Genomic DNA, 19,289 nt, shown 5'->3' with positions numbered 1-19,289 from the left:
TTCCACAGAATGTGTGTTTTTGTTATGTGTTACTGTAGATAATGCTATGTAGAAAGACAAACATTTCAGCATAAAAATACTGTATCAGAAGAAAAAGCTTTTGTGTTCTTGAAAGATTAGGATAAACCTTTAAAATTATTGATTTTATCCAGTCTGATTTAAACTTTCAGAACTAGTTTATAAATTCCTGTTTTCAAGTGCTCACAGCTGAAGACATATTTTTCCTCAACCTACCCCACATGGAGGCTCAAATTATAGAAAAGTTATAGTAACAGAAATGTGTTCAGTTAGCACCATGAAAAAGGTTTTTTTGAAACTCTTATAATAGGAATAATAGGACTAATCTAATCGCCTTTTATGATGAGATTACTGGTTCTGTGGATGAAGGGAAAGCAGTGGATGTATTGTTTCTTGACTTTAGCAAACCTTTTGACACGGTCTCCCACAGTATTCTTGTCAGCAAGTTAAGGAAGTATGGGCTGGATGAATGCACTATAAGGTGGGTAGAAAGCTGGCTAGATTGTCGGGCTCAACGGGTAGTGATCAATGGCTCCATATCTAGTTGGCAGCCGGTATCAAGTGGAGTGCCCCAAGGGTCGGTCCTGGGGCCGGTTTTGTTCAATATCTTTATAAATGATCTTGAGGATGGTGTGGATTGCACTCTCAGCAAATTTGCGGATGATACTAAACTGGGAGGAGTGGTAGATACGCTGGAGGGGAGGGATAGGATACAGAAGGACCTAGACAAATTGGAGGATTGGGCCAAAAGAAATCTGATGAGGTTCAATAAGGATAAGTGCAGGGTCCTGCACTTAGGACGGAAGAACCCAATGCACAGCTACAGACTAGGGACCGAATGGCTAGGCAGCAGTTCTGCGGAAAAGGACCTAGGGGTGACAGTGGACGAGAAGCTGGATATGAGTCAGCAGTGTGCCCTTGTTGCCAAGAAGGCCAATGGCATTTTGGGATGTATAAGTAGGGGCATAGCGAGCAGATCGAGGGACGTGATCGTTCCCTTCTATTCGACATTGGTGAGGCCTCATCTGGAGTACTTTGTCCAGTTTTGGGCCCCACACTACAAGAAGGATGCGGATAAATTGGAGAGAGTCCAGCAAAGGGCAACAAAAATGATTAGGGGTCTGGAACACATGACTTATGAGGAGAGGCTGAGGGAGCTGGGATTGTTTAGCCTGCAGAAGAGAAGAATGAGGGGGGATTTGATAGCTGCTTTCAACTACCTGAAAGGGGGTTCCAAAGAGGATGGCTCTAGACTGTTCTCAATGGTAGCAGATGACAGAACGAGGAGTAATGGTCTCAAGTTGCAGTGGGGGAGGTTTAGATTGGATATTAGGAAAAACTTTTTCACTAAGAGGGTGGTGAAACACTGGAATGCGTTACCTAGGGAGGTGGTAGAATCTCCTTCCTTAGAGGTTTTTAAGGTCAGGCTTGACAAAGCCCTGGCTGGGATGATTTAACTGGGAATTGGTCCTGCTTTGAGCAGGGGGTTGGACTAGATGACCTTCTGGGGTCCCTTCCAACCCTGATATTCTATGATTCTATGATTCTATGAATATTATTAGTATTTTGATTTGGAAAAAAAAATCCATGTTAATTCTCTTTATAAATTAACGCCCCCCCTTTTCTCGTTTTATGCAAGTATACAGCCCCCACTCCCACCTGCACAGAAAAAAGAAAAAAGCTGGTGTTTTATTCAGAAAAAAAAGCTGGTGTTTTACTGCTCTCTGACTTGTTTTCTAATGTCAGATTTGTACAGCTTGCGAAAATCAAACTTTACATTTTGTGAGAAATGTTCCAATAAAATATCCAGGTCAGCATTTAGTATGTCTGCTGTGTTTAGAACAGGGACATTTTCCCCAAGGTTGTGGGCATAATTCCCTCCTTACACATGAGCATGGCCAGAAAGAGATAGTTGTCTTATTCTCCTGCTGTTCTGATTTGCATAATTCACTTGATATTCATATAGCACTGCAAGGATTCCTTTTGCTGAATAGGGCTTTTGTTTTCATGCTTTGGCTGTCACCCAGTGGCAAAAGCCTAGATAGTACACAACTGTAAACATGGCATATATGAACAGTGTTAGTCATGTACTATAAAAGTATGCATAAATGAAATAAACTCCACAGCATATTTCATATGAAGAATTGTAAGCAATAGCCTTATACACTAATATATTAACCCAACAGAATGAACATCATAAATCAACAGAGAAATTCAAACACCAATAAATATTAATTGACACTCATGAAACCTCAGACATACTCCAGTACTCAGGGCTATCACTTCAAATACCCAATATGGATAGCTTCATTCTGAAATGTGGTCAGTCTAAGCACCAAAAATAACATAAGTTATTGCTAAAATTGTGGTCAAACAAAGTCCATCTTGTGTTTGAGAAGGAGAGAGTACAGGTTGTTTGGGAGGAAATTTTAAAAAGGATTGCCAAGATTGGGAGATGGAATCAAATCTCAAATTAGAATCATATGAAAATTTTTCTCCACTGAAATTATTCTCAACACTAGATAACTAAGGAAGCAAATTTGTAGTCGGGGACTAAAATTTATTTTTTATTACTAGAAAAAAAGCAGGCACAGCTAACTACTTATTATGAGCTAGACTGTGCGACTGACACATAAATCTTTGCAGACTGCAGTGCAGATCTGCTCTATACCTCAGCAGCACTGGGAGAGATTGTGCTGCAATCTTTCCCAGGATTCAGTCCTGCAAAATGCAGAGCACTCTGGTCCTGATCCAGAAAAGCAATTAAGTACATATTTAAGTCTAAGCATGTGATTTAATTCCATTGACTTCAGTGGAACTAATCACATGCTTAAAATTCAGCATATGCTTAAATGATTTGCTGGATTTAGTGCTCAGCACCTTAAAGGAATGAGACACTAGAGTTCCCCATCATTCACGGGGGGTGCACACTCTGGGTCATCCATCGTTTTCCCTGGTGTACCAGTTCTGCTCCACAGACAGGCCAGTGAAGAGAGAACTGAAGCCATTGCCCCTCCACTTCCCCACACTATCCTTTTTTAGGCAATTTGGCTAGCAAGGGAGATGAGGATAAACAATCACTACCATATCACTCAATGCCAAACACCAGATGTGGGACATAATGTGTGACAAAACCAAAATGTGAGACACAAAAGAACTATTCATGCAGGAAACTTAAAATGCTGTTGGGTTCATTCCTTTTGTAAAAATAATTTTTTTCTGTAAGTGTCGACAAAAAAGTGAGGGGATATCTAATGTGTGGAAAGTAGCTAATTTTGGGACTAAAATGAGTGACATTCCTTGCAATAAGGGACAGTTGAGAGGTATGCTCCCTGTTCATAGGGCCTGCCATTGTGATTGGCTCATTGACTTTATTGGGGCCAGGATTTCACCCCATATTTCAAATGCTTTACGGAGTTAATTAGTAGCATCATAGAAATGTACGGCTGGAAGGGGCCTCAGGAAGTCATCTAGTCCAGTGTTTCCCAAACTGTAGGTCACAGAAAATTTCTAGATGGGTTGCAGGCCTGGTGCAGAGAGGAGATTCTGGGGTGGGGGGTGTTGAAAAGCGAGCCCACCCTGCAGTGGCAGCTCCTGTCCTGGCTCCCCACTCTGGACATTGCAACCTGGTGCACAGGATCACAGCACTTATCAGGTATGACCTGGCTGCCCATCTGTTATGACAGGTGGGCAGCTGGACCAAATTTTAGTGATCTGGCACACAGAAGGGCACTGGGCCAACTCTGTATGGTGCTGTAACCAAATTTGGAGCCAGGGTGGGTCACAAAAAAGACAAAATGCAATTGGTTGGTCACCTTACTTAAAAGTTTGGGAACCACTGATCTAGTCTGTCCCCTCCCACGCTGAGGCAGGACTAAATATACTTAGACCATCCATGATAGGTGTTTGTCTAACCTGTTCTTAAAAACCTCTAATGACAGGGATTCCACAGCCTCCCTTGGTAACCTGTTCTAGTACTTAACTATCCTTATAGTTAGAAAGTTTTCCCTAAAATCTCCTTTGCTGCTGATTAAGCCCATTACTTCTTGTCCTGTTTTCAGTGCACATTTAGAACACTTAAACTGTGGCATCCAAAACTGGACATGGTACTCCATCTGAGGCCTCACAAGTGCCAAGTAGAACAGAACAATTACCTGCCATGTTTCACATACGACACTCTTGTTAATATACTTGAAATGATATTTGTCTTTTTCACAACTGCATAACTTTGCAGACTCATATTCAATTTGTGTTCCACTATATACCCCAGTTCCTTTTCAGCAGTGCTGATGTCTGGCCAGTTATGCCCCATCTTGTGTTTATGCATTTGATTTTTCCTTCCTAATGTAGTAGTTTGCATTTGTCTTTATTGAATTTCATCATGTTGATTTCAGACTTGTTCTCCAATTTGTCACGGTTGTTTTGAATTCTAATCCTGTCTTCCAAAGTGCTTGCAATCTCACCCAGTTTGGTGTCATCAGCAGATTTTATAAGCCTACTCTCCACTCCATTATCCAAGTAATTAATTAAAATGTTAAATAGTATTGGGACCAGAAAAGATCCCTTAAGGACACCACTAGATATGAACTCCCAGTTTGACAGCAAACCATTGTAACTATTGTTTGAGTATATTTTTTCAACCAGTTGTGCACCCATCTTATAGTAATTTCATCTAGACCACATTTCCCTAGTTTACTTATCATAGTGTCTTATGGGACTGTGTCAAAAGCCTTACTAAAATCAAGATGACAGTGGATTTCAAAAAAGCAGACTTTAACAAACTCAGAGAATTGGTAAGTAAGGTCCCCTGGGAAGAAAATCTGTGGGGAAAAGTAGTTCAGGACAGCTGGCAGTTTTCTCTCAAAGAGACAGTATTAAAGGCCCAACGGTAAACTATCCCAGTATGGAGGAAAGAAAAATGGAAACATGGATGATTGCTTTTTTATTCCTTAGCAATTTGTCCCTGAATCCACTTTTTCTAGAATTCCTTTTAAATGAACAGGTTATTAAAGCGCTCCTGATCCAGCCATATTGGACTCTTACTATTCTTCTTCTATGTCCTCCACAGTGGGATAGTTTATCATTGGGTCTTTTCCCTATAGATTTTCTTCCATTGGATCTTACTGAGTTTGTGAATCTGAAGGTGGAAGGCAACTTGGGTGAAAGTGATCATAAAATTACAGCTTTCATGACTCTAAGGAAAGTAAGGAGGGAGATGTTTCAGAGTAGCAGCTGTGTTAGTCTGTATTTGCAAGAAGAAAAGGAGTACTTGTGGCACCTTAGAGACTAACAAATTTATTTGAGCATAAGCTTTCGTGAGCTACAGCTCACTTCATCAGATGCTGAAGTGAGCTGTAGCTCACGAAAGCTTATGCTCAAATAAATTTGTTAGTCTCTAAGGTGCCACAAGTATTCCTTTTCTTTTTAAGGAGGGAGAGCAACACAATGAAGGCATGAAGTCTGTAATTTTATGGTCACATTCATGCAAGTTGACTTCCACCTTCAGATTCACAACCAATTCCTCCCTGTTAGTCAGAATCAAGTGTAAAAAGTCTAAAATGGCTGCCACCCCAGTTACTTCCTCCAGCTTCTGAAACAAGATGTCCCCAACACATTCTAAGAACTTTGATTAAAGATTTCCAACAGACGTCTGGGTAGTTAAAGTCCCCCATTACTACCAGGTCTTGTGTTTTGGATATTTCTGTTGTTTGTTCTAGAAATGCCTCATTCACCTCCTCCTCTTGAGTTGGTGGTCTATAGTAGACTCCTACCATGACACTGCTCCCTTTTTCCCCCTTCTATATTCACCCAGACACTTTCAATTGGTCTGCCTCTCACCTTCTTGTGTACCTCACAACCAGGGCTGGATTAAAGAATTTGGGGCCCTTTGCAGTATGGCGTAGGGAGGCCCTGGGAGGTTGGGTCCTGCCCTCAGGGGGTAGCCGGCCCTGGAGGGGATTCTATTCTGAGGGGTGGGAGGCCTCGAGGGAAGGGTCAGACCTGCCCCCGGTGGGGTTAGAGAGCAAGCCTGCTCCTCACTCACCCCACAGAGACTCCTGTCTCATGGGGCTGTTCTGGTTCTCCGCTCTAGCCCGTTGGCTCCCACCTCAGCATGAAGCATTACCCTGCCCCAGTGATGCCTTGCCATGCTCTCTTCCTGGCCTTGGGTTGATTTTTGTGTGTGTGTGCAGACTGATTTTCTTTTTCCAGTGGTCGGTAGCCCCCCCCCCCCCCCCCCCAGAGATAGGGGCCTCATGCAAGTGCACCGAGTGCACAGTGGTTAATCCGAGTCTGTTTAGAACAACTGTTCTGTATATTCTTGATGTACGATGCAGCATCCACTCCCTTTTTTTCCTGCTTCTCCTTCTGAACAAACTATTCCCCTCCATGCCAATAGTGATAAGGATAGAGATAGGAAGGGAGAAAAATATGTTTTCAGATGTGGTCTGAAAAGAGATGGCCAGTTCATGAGGTGGAGCTGTACAGAAGAGTTTGCACAAATAGTGACAAGATATTGTGAGAATGGACAGAGAAACCTAGGCAGGCAAGCAGAATCAGTGAAGAGAGCCATAGTGAGAATCTTAGTCCCATGTGGTTGCATCATGTTCTATGCATGTTCAGTGTATTCTTTGTTTTATTTAGGCAAAATGATTAATGTTTACTAGGGACTAATGGCATGCCTAATGTAAAGTTTCCAATGAAGTTGTTTATGAATAATATGCAAAACAAACCTTCATTTAAAAAGATTAGCACCTGATATTCCCCCTTTTTCAGGGTTTTCTCACATAAAAGCTGGCAAATTCTTCCCTTGGTGAGGAAGGAGGCAGGTTGGCTTCCTCACTCCAATAGAACCAGCCCGGAATTGGGCACCAAAACTCAGTGGATCTCCTGTAGGCCATAGAAAGCAAAGGAAATTCTTTGGAAGCTGACTGCTGCTAGTGGAGCTCTGCTGCTACAGAGTCCTCTGCCAGTTGTTGCCCCTGAAAATCTACCGTTTCCAAGGAAGAGGAGTTGTAGGCCAGGTAAATCTGATTCAATCAGCAGAGAGAAGTCTTTTGGCCCCATAACACTGCCCCTACCCTCTCCCAGCAAGATCAGTAGAGTCTGAACCCCACAGAACACCTGCAGGAGAGCTTCTATGGGGACAGGAATGGGGAACGTATTTTGCAGAACTCTCCTCTGCCTTGCACAGCTCTCCAGCCTGGATTTGAAAAATTGGAGCGTATTTTTTTTATGTTCTGATACCTCACAATTGTCTATAGCAGTTTTGTGAAACTTGTCAAAAATCATCTTTTTCTGACTAACAGCAAGCTTGGAAACAAGTATGGAAAGTCTTAGCTTCAAAGGAATATATTAACTAAAGTTATGGCTAGTTCAAAGTAAAGGCTTTATATAGACATTGTTCAACCTCTGTCACTTCAGTAGTTTGGTGCTGCTATAATAATCAAGGAAGGATAATCAACTACCAACTTAATGATACTGAAATACTGAAAATAGAGTTTGGCAGTATCATGTTGAAACCCATCACAAGGTTTATGGGGAATAGTAATAGCCTTGAATTTTCCAAAACCTATGAGCAATTTCCCTCAAGCTATTAATCACCGACACTACTGCTAGAACTGAAATTTCTGACATTATTACAAATAGCAAGAGACCCCACTGGAAATATTGTATTCTGATCTGGATACCTCTGAATCAGAATGAGATTCACTGGAGAGATTGAGAGAAGAATACAAAAAATAGGGCTGAAGGGATTAGTTTGAGTGGAAAGATTATAAGAACTAAATATAAGAACCTTGGCCAATCAAAAACTCTGTCTAATATATATGTTTTTCTAAACGTATATAGAACTTATCATTACAGGATGGCATCCAGCAGGAGCCAGAATTTCACCCTGGGTATTTTAAATGCTGTACAGGGATTAAAGGCAGTCAGTTCTCTCTCCTGATCTAGGTGTAATCGTAATCAGCTCTCCATTCTGCTCTACATGTACTCATGGGCTGCTATTTTTAAGCATACCATTGAGTTTTTATAGTTTTTTTTAATAAGGTGAGGAACATTGGACCACCCGCTGTACAGTTTTTTAATGTAGAGAAGTGACCGTTCCATGGTTTGGAATCTATTAGTACACTAAACAGCTCAAGTACTAAGTATTTAGATTAGTTGATTTTAGATCCCCTCCTCATCCCAGAATATAAATACAGGATAATATATTATCATGTTATAATAAATCAGATTTAGAAACATATACAAGTATGTACCTAAAAATAAATTGATATTGCAATTATATAAAATAAATCAGAAAAATAACACACAGCCCTTTCCCAAATCCTGCCCCGCCCCATATCTTCTCATTTTTTTAAAAAGGCAACTAAATGTAAATGTTTTGGTAAGTTACTCTCATTGTGAATTTCTCCCAGCCACAAGACTTTGAAACAGTAGGCTTTGTCTACACTATGGACCACAGCTCTCCTGTTGGCATAATTAAATCACAGCCCAACAAGCGGCAGTAGCTATGTCAATGGGAAATGCTGTCCTGTCGACATAGCGCTGTCCACAACAGCACTTTTGTTGGTTAAACCTATATCGTCAGGGGGGTGTATTTTTCACACCCTGACTGACAAACGTTTTCTTGACAAAAGTGCTACCATAGACAAAATCTAAGTGTTCATCATGTCAGCACTCCATCCCCGTTAATCTTTCCAGAGCGCTAGTGGGGCTGCAAATTACCCTGATGAAAGATGATTGCCTGGAATCCTTTGTCATCTCATTTTGTTAATGGTTTTTAATTTGATAGGAGTGCTGTGTAGGAGTGCTTGCCACCTCATTCCCTACTACACCTTTATATAGGAATAATGTCAGCAAGTAACTTCTTTTTGAGGGGTCTACTCAATTGTGCCCAGAATAACTATCTGAACCTGGCAGGCGAAATGTTCCTTTTTTGGTCTCCTGGCAACCTCTTCATATACCCATCTTTCATTTTCAGTCTTTTCAAGGTGATGGGTATCCACAAATGTCTTCCTCCAGAAAAAAAAAAAAAAGCAATCTCCCTTGGATACTGTATGTCTTTCAGGTGGTGAGAGCTTCTGGCTCCAGTTTTTGTGCCCTCTCTGGTTCAGCTAACTGATCCCCTCTTATCTCCCACAATTCCTATTTGTTTTTTCCAGTGAGTGGCTTCAGATTTGTTCTAGTAGATCACCTGTTTGTACTGTTAGTTCTTGCCTTTGCAAATCTGACTTGTAGGTCTTATACCCTCCCTTCCCCCTATACCTGGCAGGAAGGCAGGAGTAAGGAGGTTAGGAGTTGCAACTCCAGCTCTGCACCATGGGCAGGGATTATACATTAATCCCTTGCACTGAGGTGATCCTCCCATGTCCAGCTGTTCTTGACCCAATATTCACCAGCAGCGCAGGGCAAAGTAGCCACATCACAGCCACGTCTGGACCTTAGTGTAGATTGAACATTTTCAAATGGAAACTAGCATTGTGTTGTTTCCCTAGCTGCATTTGTTCAGCAAGCTATGGTTGAGCAATCTCTTATTATGTGGCATCTCTGTTTTTCCTGGAACCAGATCTCATGCATTACTAAAGTCATCATGTTAGCATAAGCAATTACTACCAGCTATCTGAATCCATACACACTGTTTGACAGGGGAACTTACCTAGTACTTTGTGTAATTAATTAAAAAAATAAATACTCAAGTTCCTAAATTGAATATTGCAAATAATGAGGATGGAGAGGAATCATTTAGAATTGTTCAAGAGGGTATAATTAGGAGGATGGGATTAAGAAAATGAAAATTTAGGTTGAATATCAGGAAAAGTTTCAATAGAGAAGTCTATTAGACTGTGGAATAATCTCCTAAGGGAATGCTGGAATCCCCATAACATGGAATGATTAAGTTCTAGACTGCCAAAAGCACTAGAAAATATAGTGCAGAGAGCAAACCTGCATTGACAAGGGGGTAGGATTAGATGATTATACATTAATCCAGTTCCATCTCTTATGAAGATAGGTTTTCTGTAGATCTTTTCTCTTTGTTTTCTCTATGGTTCTTTTGGAGTGAAATTAAATTTCTCTGCATACAGAGTGTCTGAGTTGGCACTTTCTGCTATGCTGCATCTAACCTTGATGATATTCTAAGACAACCCATGGAAATTAAATTGTTCTAAGTGTAGATATGGGCATGGGGAGGGAAGAGATGGATCATGAGGTGTAGCTCTGATCTACCTCTTCATTCTGAAATTAAGTTTTTCTCCAAATTAGTCCACTCCCTCATTCTCAGGATGGCAGCACAGGATGAAGCCCTTGGAGGCTGGGTGAGTATGCAAGCTTCTACATGGTGGTATGGTAGGCACTTGTATAGCAAGAGATAATTTATCTTTTCCCAAAACATAGCTACGTGAGCAAGCTTCACCAATCCAGGGTACAAAATGCTTTATTTTCCATGTCTGTTCTCCTGCACAACTTTATGTAGTGATGTGTCCCCACCAACTGCAATGTTCTTATTTTTTATTTTGAGGAAGTTCTTTTCCAGTCATTCTTTTTCTATTAATGATTCTACATGCTTTTATTTCTTATTCCGTTTTTTAAATTTTACTACATTTTCATGAACCCTTTTGTTTAGAAAATCTATAGATTTTAAATCTAGTTTTCAATGCTGAGGCATTAGAGTATTATGGACTAAAATATAAGAATATTTTAGCCAGATGGATTTAGAGTCGCTGATATACAGTTTATCAAAGCAGTTTGCAACAAATATTGTGAAAGTTTTAAAAAGCATATTAAATTGTGGTGTCAGAAAAGATGAGATTACACTCTACCAGAAGTAAACCCTGTAATTTTACCAGTGAGCACAAAATAGACTCAGTATAACATTGTTTATGTTTGTATATGTGGTCTGAGTTGGCAGGAGATACTCCCAGACTTCTCAAAAGTGCTGGCAAATAGTAGAGTTTCAAGAAGATGATAGATATAACAAACAGATGTCTAGAGGGCGTGCATGTTTGTTTGAGCAATCCATGTTAAAATTTATGGTGGAAATATTCAATATCAAATTATTTGAATGTAAAATCAGTTTGTATAGATTACATTTTTATTAAAACATAGGAATAGAAAATTGATTTGTATTCCTGGAACTGTTATCCTGGCCAGCAAACAAACTTAGCCATGATGACCTTGAAGGTCTTTAAAATAAATACAGTGAAACCTGTATGAAAGACCGTCTTTATTAAGCAACTAGTGATCCTAAGCAACAACCCCAAGGTCTTCCCAAGCATTTTATGATGTTAAATTATCTGTACTAAGTAACCACCCTCTCCAGTATGACCAAAGTCTGCTCAGAATTGGTCATAGAAACAGCAGCAGCATCTCATATTAGGAAACTGACTGAATTGCTTTGAAATTCAGTGCCCATAAGGCATGCATTCTATATGCATACAGTTGGTCAGCTGTTTTGAGTGCCCCTGGAAATTTGTTTTGCTTAGCCTCCTGGGAATTCCCCTTTTGTAAGGGGAATCCTCAAATAGTGCAGAACTGACAGCAGCTCTATGCCACCCTCACTCTTGGTTCATGGTATAGAGGTTGTGGCCAGTGGAAAAGGGCACAGATGGAATACAATCTGGTTATTCCCAGTTTCCAGAACAGCTGCTTGAGGCCATGGAAAACCTACAGGCTGCTCTAAATTGTGCCACTGAACAAGCCAGACCAGTCTCCAGCCAGCCCCAGAACTCTGGGCCTGAAAAGGTAGCATACAGCTACCTTTTCCCCAGCTCCATGTCTCAGCTGCTCAGTCACAGCTAAGCCCTGGTGTACACTACAGATTTATGTCAGTATAACTACGTTGCTCAGGGGTGTGGAAAATCCACACCCCTGCGCGACACAGTTATACCAACCAAATTTCCGGAGTAGACAGCACTACATCAATGGGAGGGTTTCACCTGTCGACATAGCACTTATGTCCATTCTTTCTTATTATGCATTTTAAGTCTCTTTTGGCCCAGTACAGTTCCATTGTTGAAGAGAATGGCAGAACTTCCTTTAATAGGAGCAGGATTGGGTCCATTGACTCCAATGCAAATTGCAGGTGCTCAGCACTTCACAGGATTTGGTCACCAGTGTTTCTTGTTCTAGTTATTCCATCTTGAATGGATTTTGTGAGCCAGAATTTGAGCGTAGCTGCACTCTTGTAGCATTGACTTCACTGGGAATTTTGTGTGAGGGCCAATAAGTCATTTTCATATGAATCTGCATACTTCAGCTATAGTCAATATATACCTGATGTGGAATATAATAAATTTAATATTTGCCTCCATTTTTCATTAGACATTTTTGAATGTATTATTCTGAAATAGTACATAGCTTACCAATACTTGACTTAGACTTTGACCTAGACAGTTGTGCATGCAGCCATTTATGTAGCAAGAAGAAAATCATGGCTAAAGGAAATAAGCAATGGGGAATGTGTGAGAGAGCAGGAGAAGAGAAAAGGAAAACAGGAAAGACTAAGAAGAGGTAAAGAAAAAAAACAAAACAAAAAAAGATGGAGAAAAAGCCATCTCACCAGAAACAGAGCTTTGTTAGCCAATATGTATTTGTTAGATGTAGTAACCACCACATTAATGGTATTATGTGCATAGTATTAATATAATATACATTATATATATGGATGTTGGGAAGGTATGTTAATTGAATATATTATGCTCCTTCCACAATTCTTTTCCACCATGTCAAGTATCCCACAATGCTTTGCAAAGCTAAAGTCAGCTTTGGCATTAGAAAATAGGAAACTTGTCAAAGCAATAATACATGAATAGTCTATACCACATACAGTTAGGAAGTACTATCATGGCTCATCATCACGTGGAATGTAGTATTCAAAACAAGATATGGGAAAGTACAGGGATGTACTAAGGACAAAGCTAGGGTTGCCAGGTGTCCGTTTTTTGACTGGAACACCTGGTTGAAAAGGGACCCTGGTGGCTCTGGTCAGCACCGCAGACTAGGCCATTAAAAGTCTGGTTGGTGGTGCAGTGGGGCTGGCAGGCTCTGCAGCCAGCATGTCCCTCCGGCTCCTAGGCAGAGAGGCGTCCATGGGGGCTCTGCACACTGCCCCTGCCCCGAGGGCCTGCTCCTCAGCTCCCATCAGCCAGGAACTGTGGCTGATGGGAGCTGCGGGGATGGTGCCTGTGGGCAGGGTCATCATGCAAAGCCCGCTGGTCGCCCCTCCATCTAGGAGCTGAAGGGACATGTTGCCACTTCCTGTGGACTGCCTGAGGTCAGCGCCTCCCAGAGTCCACATCCTGAACCCCCTCCTACACTCCAACCCCCTACCCCATCTCGGAATTCCCTTCCACATCCAAACTCCCTCCCAGAGCCCACACCCCACACCCTGCACCCCTATCCCAGCCCGGAGCCCCCTCCCATGCCTTGAACCCCTCATTTCTGGTGCCACCCTAGAGCCCGCACAAGAGCCCCTACCCCCTTCCATATCCCAACCCCCTGTCTCAGGCGGGAGCTCCCTCCCACACTCTGAACCCCTCAGCCCTGCCCCCCAGCCCAGAGCCCCTTCCTGTACCCCAAATCCCTCATCCATGCCCCCACCCCAGAGCCCGCACTCACAACCAGAGCCCTCACCCCCTCTCACACCCCAACCCCCTGCCCCAGCCCAGAGCCCACCCCCCACACTCTGATCCCCTTGGCCCCACCCCAGATCCCTGAGCTCCCTCCTGCACCCCAAACACCTCATCCCTAGCCCCACCCCAGAGCTCGCACCCCCAGGTGGAGCCCTCACCCTCTCCCACACCCTAATCTCTTGGAACAGCCTGGTGAAAATAAGCGAGTGAGTGAGGGTGGTGGGGAGCGAGCAATGGAGGGAGGGGGGATGGACTGAGCAGGAGCAGGGCCTCGGGGAAGGTGTGGGGCAAGGGCGGGACTGTGGGGAAGTGGGTGGGGCAAGGGTGTTTGGTTTTCTGCTATTAGATTTGGGAACCCCAGACAAAGCTGGCACAAACCAGTGGGTTAAACTTAAACTTCAAGTGATGTATAGGGGGTTTTAGCTTGTAAACAACCACAATATAAATAGAAGTACATTTAAGGGCATATCTTTAAAGCACACCTTCTGTGTAAGATGAACATGCTGTGAGATAAGAATTGCTTCCTTGAAGGAGGGTATGTATGTCTTCTTTTCTTACTGTATTGCTTTATCTTTAGACAATAAATTTGACTAAATTTGGTTTCTTGGTCTCTTAAACATTTTAAAGAAGAAACCACTAGTGAAGTCAGTCAGTTGGTTATACTGTTAATCAATAGCCTCAACTTTAGTCATACACAAGAAATGTTGCTTCCAGAAAAGCCAAGTCAGGCATTGGGAAGTGACAGATGCTTCAAGGAGGAAGGATAGTTTTGTGATAGTTTCAGTCCCACTGAACTGTGACTCAGGAAACCTGGTCAGTTTCTCAACTCTGCCACACAGTCCCTGTGTGACCTGGGAAAATCACATAATCTCTGTGTGCCTCAGTAATGTCTGTAAAAGGGGATAATAATTTATTTCTTCTGCCTTTTTTATGACTCTTCTGTTTTGTTTGCAAACTCTATGGGACAGGAACAATCTCTTATTAAGTGTTTGTGCAGTACCTAGCGCAATGGTGTCCCAATCTCAATCGTGGCAACAGGTGCTACTGTCATTCAAATAAATGATAATAATATGGGAGACAACCTAACTTGAGCCAAGACGCATTGTGGTGATGAGTGCAGTATGAGAAACTACAGACTAGAATAGCAAATAGGAATACTGAAAACAAAATGACAGTCAATTTGCAAGGGAAAGGAGGATTAAAGGAAAATACAAGAGAAAGCTGAACCAGCCTAGAAGTTGTGCTCTGTAGTGCAGTGCAGGAAACCTGAGCTCAATGCATAATTTCTGTCCCTTGATTCTAAGGCTGGTAGCAGTTAGGTGCTACCATATTTGCTTAGGTAATATATTTAGCCACTCGGGAGGAAATACCTCCCATTCAAAAGCAGTTTGTTTGTTGCTGGTAGAAATGTGACTGTTACTGGAATCTATGTGATGGAATTGTAAAACAGGGCAAAATGAGGGGAATCTTTGGGGCTCCAGCAGAGATGCAGAGGAACCTCAAGAGATGAGGGAGAGAAAAGAATGATTATAGTAACAAGATGTTCTTCTGAGTAGAAGACACTATATCTTCTATAGTTTACCAAGTTACTGTCATAATGCTAGGGGAGAAAACAAACTGGAGCTACTTTTTGGGTCAGGTGATTTCTTGGATAATCACTGGCTGCCATGTCTACCAAGGCAAGCTGCTAATCGTGATCGCATGCTTGTCTGGTTCTCCCACAAGCACTCTACTATTAGGGACTTCTGTGCTTTTGAAAATCTCACTAGGCACCTATCTTCATCTTTAAGTGTCTAGATACCTTTAAATATCTGTCCCTTTGTACTTTCTCCCATGCTGCCTCTTACATGCAAGGGGAAAGTCATAATCTGTAAAGCCACCACCTTATCCTCCTCCTCAAAAATTCACCTCTGTCATTATGCTTATAGGAAACGCTGTCAACCCTCCCCCCAAAAAGTCCTTACCATATGATAATAGCAAGGCCACTAGCACATTGTGATTACTGCTACTAATGGTCTACAAATTGTGCACACATTTTAATTTTTCTCAGGAAAATTAACTATTATTAAGGTGAGGGGTTTTTTTTCTTTTCATTATTCTCATTATGGTTATGGTGAAAGATCATAATTTGCGCCTGGACTGGTATATTTTCATTATTGTTTTGGAAGACTGCTGTACATCTTCAATCACTTTGGGCTTTCTTGTGCTCTCACACTAGTGGTGTTAATTACATTGGCTTCACTGAAGTAAATACCAGATATATACTGTGCCTTTTATCAATTAAGTCCAACAGCAAAAAGTTTCCTGTTTGTGTTTTCACAGGAAAGCATTGCTGAACTATATGAGATTTTGAAAGTTGTCCTTCAGTCTTTGTCACTATGTGGACCAGTGTTTTACATAAATTTATACAAAGTTGTGTTCTGTGTTATTATGCTGTTATGGTTTGTTCTGCTACTGCCAATGTGAACTCTGATTTCTTACTTTCTCAGTTGACTTTTCTTCTGGCAGTTGGTATATTTGGCACAGAGTGTATAAATGAGACTGCCTTCAATTTAGCAGGTCTTACATTAAAAAGAGCTTTTTAAAACAGGTTCTCCTTAGTTCTGGGAAAAAAATCTAGATTTTGAAAGCAAAATAACCAGGTTGCATCAATTTGTTGTAAGTAATGCCCCACATTACTGTAAACAGAGTTCATGTCGTAAGTTATTTCTTCTGCATCAAATAATTGTATGATTACGTACAGAACTGATTTTATACTTACTTTTAAAAAATCCTGGCAAACTTCTACATAGTGAACACAAATTATATGTTTTTGTGTGATATTTTATAAGATTCACAATATAAGATATGCACTATCAGTGTACAATTAAACTTTTACTTTTGAAGTTAGAAATCAAAGTATGCCTGATTTTCTTTATCTTCATCTCATCTGCTTTGAATTTAACATATCTTTCTGAACAAAGACATGTTTGTAAAGGATATTAAGTTTTGTTTGGCCTTCCTCTCCATTTAAAGTACTCAGTGGACCCTAATGTGAAGTTATGATCCCCTAGATTGATTGATATATACACATAAGACAGATGGTGTAGAGATGAATCTGATGATAATTCATTTTTCCGCTAGTCATGAAGATACTTTGATTACAGTGTGTTTAAGTAATTATAACACAGTGTTCAATGTTAGTCTTGTTAGTAGGGAACACATGGGAAACAAGTTACACGTTATTCATGCCCAACAAAGGATGCACTGTGGTGTGACCATTTTAATTCCTAATGCTAGATTAGAAACATAGGACTTTAAAATATGTCATATTGTGAAGTAAATAAATTAAACATAAACTGAATAAAAAGTTAAGTACATAGTTTTTTGGCACAAATATTTGTTTTGGAAAATATTTGTTACTATATGAAAGAAACTAGTATGTTTGAATTAAGGTTTCACCTTGCATGCAGCTCATTAAAATCTCACATGGCTTGTTTCTAGGTTTACATGAGTCCTAGATATAATGCAGTTTGTTTGGTTCCTTGAATAATGCATTTTAAGTGTAAATACTAAGAAAAAATAAACAACATCCATAAACTTTAGTTAGAAAACACGTTTTGGTCTAAAAAATTTGTGCACAACCATCTAGTGACAGTGAGTAACATTTATAGAAAATCTTGATAATATTTAGTTGCCAATAAACCACTAGCACTTAATACAAGATTGTTTATTAAAAAATCACACCAATATTTCTTGACATGACTTTTGAAACAAAATTACATCATTTCAATTTTACATTGTTTACTCCATAATTAATTATGATTTTATAATGTCTGTTTCTATAATAGGATAATTGACCGCTTAGATGGAGTTCGTTTGTTGTGGTCCTTGTTGAAAAATCCTCATCCGAATGTTCAAGCAAGTGCGGCATGGGCTATCTGTCCCTGCATTGAAAATGCTAAGGTGAGAATATATTTACTAAAATGTAATTGTTTATAGATAAGGCTAAGATTTAGTCACAGGTATTTTTAGTAAAAGTCATGGACAGGTCATGGGCAATAAACAAAAATTCATGGCCATGACCTGTCCATGACTTTTACTATATAAATACCCCTGACAAAAACTTAGCAGCTCCTGGGGCCCCAGGTGCTGCTGCTCTGGGGGGCCCCAGGACACCGCTGCACTGGCCACAGGGTCTGACTGTCCCCAGCCACCTGAGGCTCCGAGACCCCGGGGACTGCTGCTTGGGCCCTCCCCAGGGCCAGCTGCCCTGGGACCGCTGCTTGGGTGCTCCCTGAGGCCAGCCGCCCATGCAGCAGCTGGAGCAGCTGGCCCCGAGGCAGCCCCCAGGACCACTGCTCAGGTGCTCCCGGGGCCAGCCCACTCCCCCGGGACCATCCAAGCAACGGCCGGTGCGGCTGGCCCCAGGGCAGCCCCTAGGACCACTGCTAAGACGCTCCCTGGGGCCAACTGTCTTGGGCCACCCAAGCAGCGGTCTGTGCAGCTGGCCACGGGGTGCTCCAACTGCTGGCCCTAGGGCCAGCTGCTCTGGCAGCCCTGGGATCAGCTGCACCAGCCATTGCAGCTGCAAAAGTCACAGGGGTCGCAGAAAGTCACGGAATCTGTGACTTCCGTGACAGAATTGCTGCCTTATTTATAGATCATAATTACATAGTCACATTTTTCTCATGATTTTCAACAATTAATGTTTACAGTCTTGCTAATTAGTTGCCTTTTACTTGTATTCTTTTAACTGCTTTAAATAATTTAATTTATTTATTTGAATATTTAAAACACAACTACAGAAACCCATCTACTGCTCATAGCAATCTGGTTGTCCTTAATTGTACTTTCTCTGTTTGTAAAATGTCATCTTTATAATAATGTAACCAGAACTCTGCCCACTGTTCCCAGTAAAGCATACTGAAAGGTGCTAGTCGAACAATAATGGAAATAAAAGTGTTCTATTAACAGGCTGTGAACAGCACAGGTAGTGGCTCTCCTCTACCCTGCATACCTCAACCATGTTCTCAAGGGAGCACCTTTTGGCTTGAGAGCGTATTTCAGTCTCCATGCCAATGAAATCCTTAGATTCTCTGCTCAGACTGCCAATGAAAAGTGCCAGTTGTGAATGGTGGTTCTTGTGCTCTAGTCAGCTGTGCACAAAGAACTGGACTATTAATTTATTTTAAATAGACTGCCAAACAGAGATAAAAAGGTGACTATTTTCCTTTACTGGTCTAGAATGGATTAGACCCAATGATCTATGGTACAGTAAATATGAAAGGTTTTGTTTTTCTTAAGCATATCCCTAAAATATCTAATAATCTTGCATCACTAACTCTTGTACAAGGCCGGAATGATTTCTTCCAATTTCTAATGAATGCCCCCATTAACACCAGTTTTGATTTCCCTTTGTACTCTGTCACTGATGTAAATCATTCTGCACAATATTTAAAGAGCTGATCCTGTGAGGTGCTGGAACCCCCTTGGAAGTACTAAATCAGTGATATTCAGGACTGAGGCTCACAAGCCGCAAGTGGCTCTTTAATGTGTCTCCTGCAGCTCTTTGTAGCACATGATATTAAAACACTGTGTGATTTAATTATTAAACAGTCTAAGTTATTAACCAATCTGGATTATTTTACTAAGTTA

General features: G+C 41.2%; 1 protein-coding gene across 3 annotated transcripts in view; it reads left to right on the top strand.

Moving 5' to 3' along the window:
- ODAD2 (outer dynein arm docking complex subunit 2) overlaps positions 1–19,289 on the top strand; it is a 199,788-nt gene that overhangs the window by 104,135 nt on the left and 76,364 nt on the right. For all 3 annotated transcript variants that reach the window (XM_073334342.2, XM_073334346.2, XM_073334345.2), the window contains exon 17: positions 17,483–17,597. In XM_073334342.2, the coding sequence (XP_073190443.2) occupies positions 17,483–17,597 (115 nt within the window). The remainder of the gene's footprint in view (positions 1–17,482; positions 17,598–19,289) is intronic.

The sequence above is a fragment of the Lepidochelys kempii genome, chromosome 2, assembly GCF_965140285.1.
Source record: "Lepidochelys kempii isolate rLepKem1 chromosome 2, rLepKem1.hap1, whole genome shotgun sequence".
NCBI lineage: Eukaryota > Metazoa > Chordata > Testudines > Cheloniidae > Lepidochelys > Lepidochelys kempii.
Note: the sequence above shows the minus strand (reverse complement) of the source record. Positions and strands in the feature narration are given on the sequence as shown.